This window comes from Aegilops tauschii, chromosome 6 (genome assembly GCF_002575655.3).
Source record: "Aegilops tauschii subsp. strangulata cultivar AL8/78 chromosome 6, Aet v6.0, whole genome shotgun sequence".
Classification (NCBI taxonomy): Eukaryota; Viridiplantae; Streptophyta; class Magnoliopsida; order Poales; family Poaceae; genus Aegilops; species Aegilops tauschii.
The window spans coordinates 415,671,257-415,675,842 of NC_053040.3; the positions used below are offsets into that span (position 1 = coordinate 415,671,257).

The following is a 4,586-nucleotide window of genomic DNA, read 5'->3' on the forward strand; positions in this document are numbered from 1 at the left end:
TCCCTAGAGCAAAACATGATCAACACCAGGACGCAATGGGTGTTCGATTCATCACAATGTAACTAGATTATTGACTCTAGTGCAAGTGGGAGACTGTTGGAAATATGCCCTAGAGGCAATAATAAATGGTTATTATTATATTTCTTTGTTCATGGTAATTGTCTATTGTTCATGCTATAATTGTATTGTCCGGAAATCATAATACATGTGTGAATACACAGACCACAACGTGTCCCTAGTAAGCCTCTATTGACTAGCTCGTTGATCAACAGATAGTCATGGTTTCCTGACTATGGACATTGGATGTCATTGATAACATGATCACATCATTAGGAGAATGATGTGATGGACAAAGACCCAATCCTAAGCATAGCATAAAAGATCGTGTAGTTTCGTTTGCTAGAGCATTTCCAATGTCAAGTATCTTTTCCTTAGACCATGAGATCGTGCAACTCCCGGATACCGTAGGAGTGCTTTGGGTGTGCCAAACGTCACAACGTAACTGGGTGACTATAAAGGTGCACTACGGGTATCTCCGAAAGTGTCTGTTGGGCTGGCATGGATCGAGACTGGGGTTTGTCACTCCGTGTGACGGAGAGGTATCTCTGGGCCCACTCGGTAATGCATCATCATAATGAGCTCAATGAGCCTAAGGCGTTAGTCACGGGATCATGCATTGCGGTACGAGTAAAGAGACTTGCCGGTAACGAGATTGAACAAGGTATTGGGATACCGACGATCGAATCTCGGGCAAGTAACATACCGATTGACAAAGGGAATTGCATACGGGATTGATTGAATCCTCGACACCGTGGTTCATCCGATGAGATCATCGTGGAACATGTGGGAGTCAACATGGGTATCCAGATCCCGCTGTTGGTTATTGACCGGAGAGGCGTCTCGGTCATGTCTGCATGTCTCCCGAACCCGTAGGGTCTACACACTTAAGGTTCGGTGACGCTAGGGTTGTAGAGATATATGTATGCGGAAACCCGAAAGTTGTTCGGAGTCCCGGATGAGATCCCGGACGTCACGAGAGGTTCCGGAATGGTCCGGAGGTGAAGAATTGTATATGGGAAGTCCAGTTTCGGCCACCGGGAAAGTTTCGGGGGTTACCGGTATTGTACCGGGACCACCGGAAGGGTCCCGGGGGTCCACCGGGTGGGGCCACCTATCCCGAAGGGCCCCATGGGCTGAAGTGGGAAGGGAACCAGCCCCTAGTGGGCTGGGCGCCCCCCCCATGGGCCTCCCCCCATGCGCCTAGGGTTGGGAACCCTAGGGTGGGGGGGCTTCCCACTTGCCTTGGGGGGCAAGGCACCCCCTTCCCCCCTTTGGCCGCCCCCCCTTGAGATCCCATCTCCAGGGCCGGCGCCCCCCAGGGGGGCCTATATAAAGGGGGGAGGGAGGGCAGCAACAAGACAACCTTGGGCGCCTCCCTCCTCCCCTGCTACACCTCTCCGTCTCGCAGAAGCTCGGCGAAGCCCTGCCGAGACCCGCTACATCCACCACCACGCCGTCGTGCTGCTGGATCTCCATCAACCTCTCCTTCCCCCTTGCTGGATCAAGAAGGAGGAGACGTCGCTGCACCGTACGTGTGTTGAACGCGGAGGTGCCGTCCGTTCGGCACTCGGTCATCGGTGATTTGGATCACGGCGAGTACGACTCCGTCATCCACGTTCATTCGAACGCTTCCGCTCGCGATCTACAAGGGTATGTAGATGCACTCCTTTCCCCTCGTTGCTAGTATACTCCATAGATGCATCTTGGTGAGCGTAGGAAAATTTTAAAATTATGCTACGAATCCCAACACACAGATCCCCCAAAATTCTGGGAAGTGGGACTAGGTTTCGGGCTCACTCGCAATAGCTCTGCCGCTACCGAGAAATGCGCTCCACCACCGCGGAGAAGAAACCGCTGCCGGAGAAGATGCTTACGGCGGCGCCGCTCGCTCAGTCCAGCACGGGCACGGTCACACAGTCACCGGTCGAGCCGTGGATGGTTGACTCTTGACTACGTGGCTCTAGGTGGACTCCACCAGTCAGAGCACATAACCCCGGTGTCCTAACCAAACCCCAGCCTAACTAACAGCCAACTAGCCGCATAAACGGGTTGTCTTGCTTGAGCTATTTCTGCGCTGGGAGACGTCGCATGAGAGCCATTACAACCAATGACGTCGCATGAGAGACAATTCACACCAACGACGTCGCATGGGAGCTATTTGCCCTCATTGAAGTCATTTCCAGGAGATGGACAAAACTTGATAAAATGACTTAGAGTATGCCCTGCGAGAGTGAGGAGGAAGAAAGATGCAGCATGGCTGGTCTTAGGCATTCTTTGGTTTAGAGGAATCTTGTAGGAATTTCATAGGATAGGATTTCTATAAAAAAAATTCCTTTAGAGCCCTTTGGTTTGTAGGAATGGAATCCTATTCCTATAGAGGAATTCTTCCTATCCTCCACATTTCTAAAAAATAAAAATTAGTCTAGATTCAATGGGAAAAATCATATGATGTGAATCAAATGGCATCTTTTTTCCTATTCCTACTCATAGGATTTAAGATGCATGTTATCTCATTTTCTATGATTTTTCTATTCCTACGATTTTCTTACCCTATGAATCAAAGGAGGCCTTAAAGTTGAGGGACCAAAACAAAAATACTCTTTTCTCTGATAATCTGATGCACTGCCACGTGCATGACTAATATCAAACGGAGCTGGACTGATTCATGTATGCGATGTTGCGGAGTCAAACTTGACATGCACATGCATGTCTCCTGTTCCTCCTCAACTAGTCCACTCTCGCATTTTCTACACTTGCACTGTAGAGATAAGATAACGCAGAGCTCTTGCTACCTGCATGCATGCATGCATGAAGGCGTTAATGCATGCCGTCCATCCGCCAACCGCTACCGCTCGGAGCCTGCATGTTGACCCATCGGTCGATAATATCGTCAAGAACCAGAGGTTTCTCTGCCTATAAATAAGCTTGCGCTGCATGCATTAGCTTCTCACCAAACCAGCTCCGATACAATCTCATAATACAGTGGCCGACTAAGACACACAGCGAGGAGAAGAGGGTTCGACCGGCGTCAATGGCGACGTTCAAGGGTTTCCTCCTCGTGTTTGCTCTCCTGCTTGCTGCTGCTTTCCTCGTCGCCTCGGCCGAAGAAACTCGTGAGAAACCATGCACCACTAGCTAGTTTTGTTACGATTTTTGAAACGAATTTTACAGTGGTATGGGTTGATGCAGAGGCCAAGAAGGAGGAGCCCACGGCCGACGTGCAGGACTACTACCGTGGCGGCGGCGGCTACCCGGGCCGTGGTTATCCCGGGCGCGGTCGCGGAGGAGGGTACTACCCGTACCCTGGCCGCGGAGGAGGCGGGTACCCGGGCCGCGGCGGCGGCGGGTACTGCCGGTGGGGCTGCTGCGGCCGCGGGTACTACGGCGGCTGCCGGTGCTGCTCGCGCGCCGACGAGGTCCCGGAGCCCATGTACCGCGCTGAGGCGGAGGTGCACCACTGAGCCGAGCATGCATCCACCGGATGCAGCAGCGTGTACGCCTGCACGTGCCTAGTTAATCTGCTTATACTGTGTGTTCTTGAGGAACGCAGCTAGCCCTGTGTTCTTGCAAGCTATGTGTTCATGTGTGTTTATGGTGTGCTTGTTCGAAAGACGTACTGGTCAGTGTACGGACGTATTGTACTACTGTGCCCGTGTTGTGTTCATCATGGAATAAAATGACAGGCGAATTTGCTCTTCTACGCTGGGCTTTGTTAATCAATTCATGCACCTGATACTCATAAATAAAATAGTGCCTTATTTCTGGAATTGCGAGGAGGGAAAATATAAATCACCTGCCAACTAAGGGTCGTCCTCCGTGCTGCATGCCTAGTGCGTGTGCGTGTGTCCGTGCGCGCGCGTGTGCATGCGGTTTAGTTTCAACTTCTCTGCTGATGGAAAGCGTGAACGTGCTTGAACGAAGATTGTATAAACCAATGCATAATTGTATAGGACGTGTTTGGCTCCAGATTGAGTCTCAACTATTGGTAAAGCGGTCATACTTCCTTTGGTAGTGACCGGTGAAAGACTTCCTTTGTTGAAATGTTCTGTTCCCAAAATTCCTATTCCATGACGGATTTAAACTTACCTTCTATTTTCGTGCCTTTAGTAGACCCCATTGTCTCCATCCCGTAGGAACTACGAGATCACCCCAAGGACGCCCTCGGCGTCCAGGGGTCACGGACGTTTTAAATCCATTGCAATTTTTTTTCTTCTTCTTTTTCGAGAAATGGAAGTTTGGGCTTTAGAAGGATTTGGTGTTGCTCATATTTTACAAATCAAAATAAGATAATATAAGATATTATTGCTGGAAAAACGAAAAGGGTTTTCCATGAGATGGTAAATGAAAACGATTAGTCCCACTAAGATGTTTCAGTTCGCCAGGTTGTCTCTTGCCTGCTCATGGATTCAGCAGGCAGGTTGCCGTCGGCTACATTACCTGCGTTGCATACTCTTCTCCACTCTGTCTGGTTCTGAAAAAACAGCCTCATATGCGACATCTGCAAGTTGTTTGGTTACCTGTATATA

General features: G+C 50.1%; 1 protein-coding gene across 1 annotated transcript; it reads left to right on the forward strand.

Annotated features, from left to right (window-relative positions):
* Positions 1-2,988: 2,988 nt before the first annotated feature.
* On the forward strand, positions 2,989-3,758 carry LOC109777097 (uncharacterized). Its single transcript, XM_020335748.3, has 2 exons — positions 2,989-3,173; positions 3,250-3,758. Exons 1-2 carry the CDS (start codon positions 3,092-3,094, stop codon positions 3,519-3,521), a joined length of 354 nt encoding a protein of 117 aa, XP_020191337.1. The 5' UTR covers positions 2,989-3,091; the 3' UTR covers positions 3,522-3,758.
* The last annotated feature ends 828 nt before the right edge of the window (positions 3,759-4,586 follow it).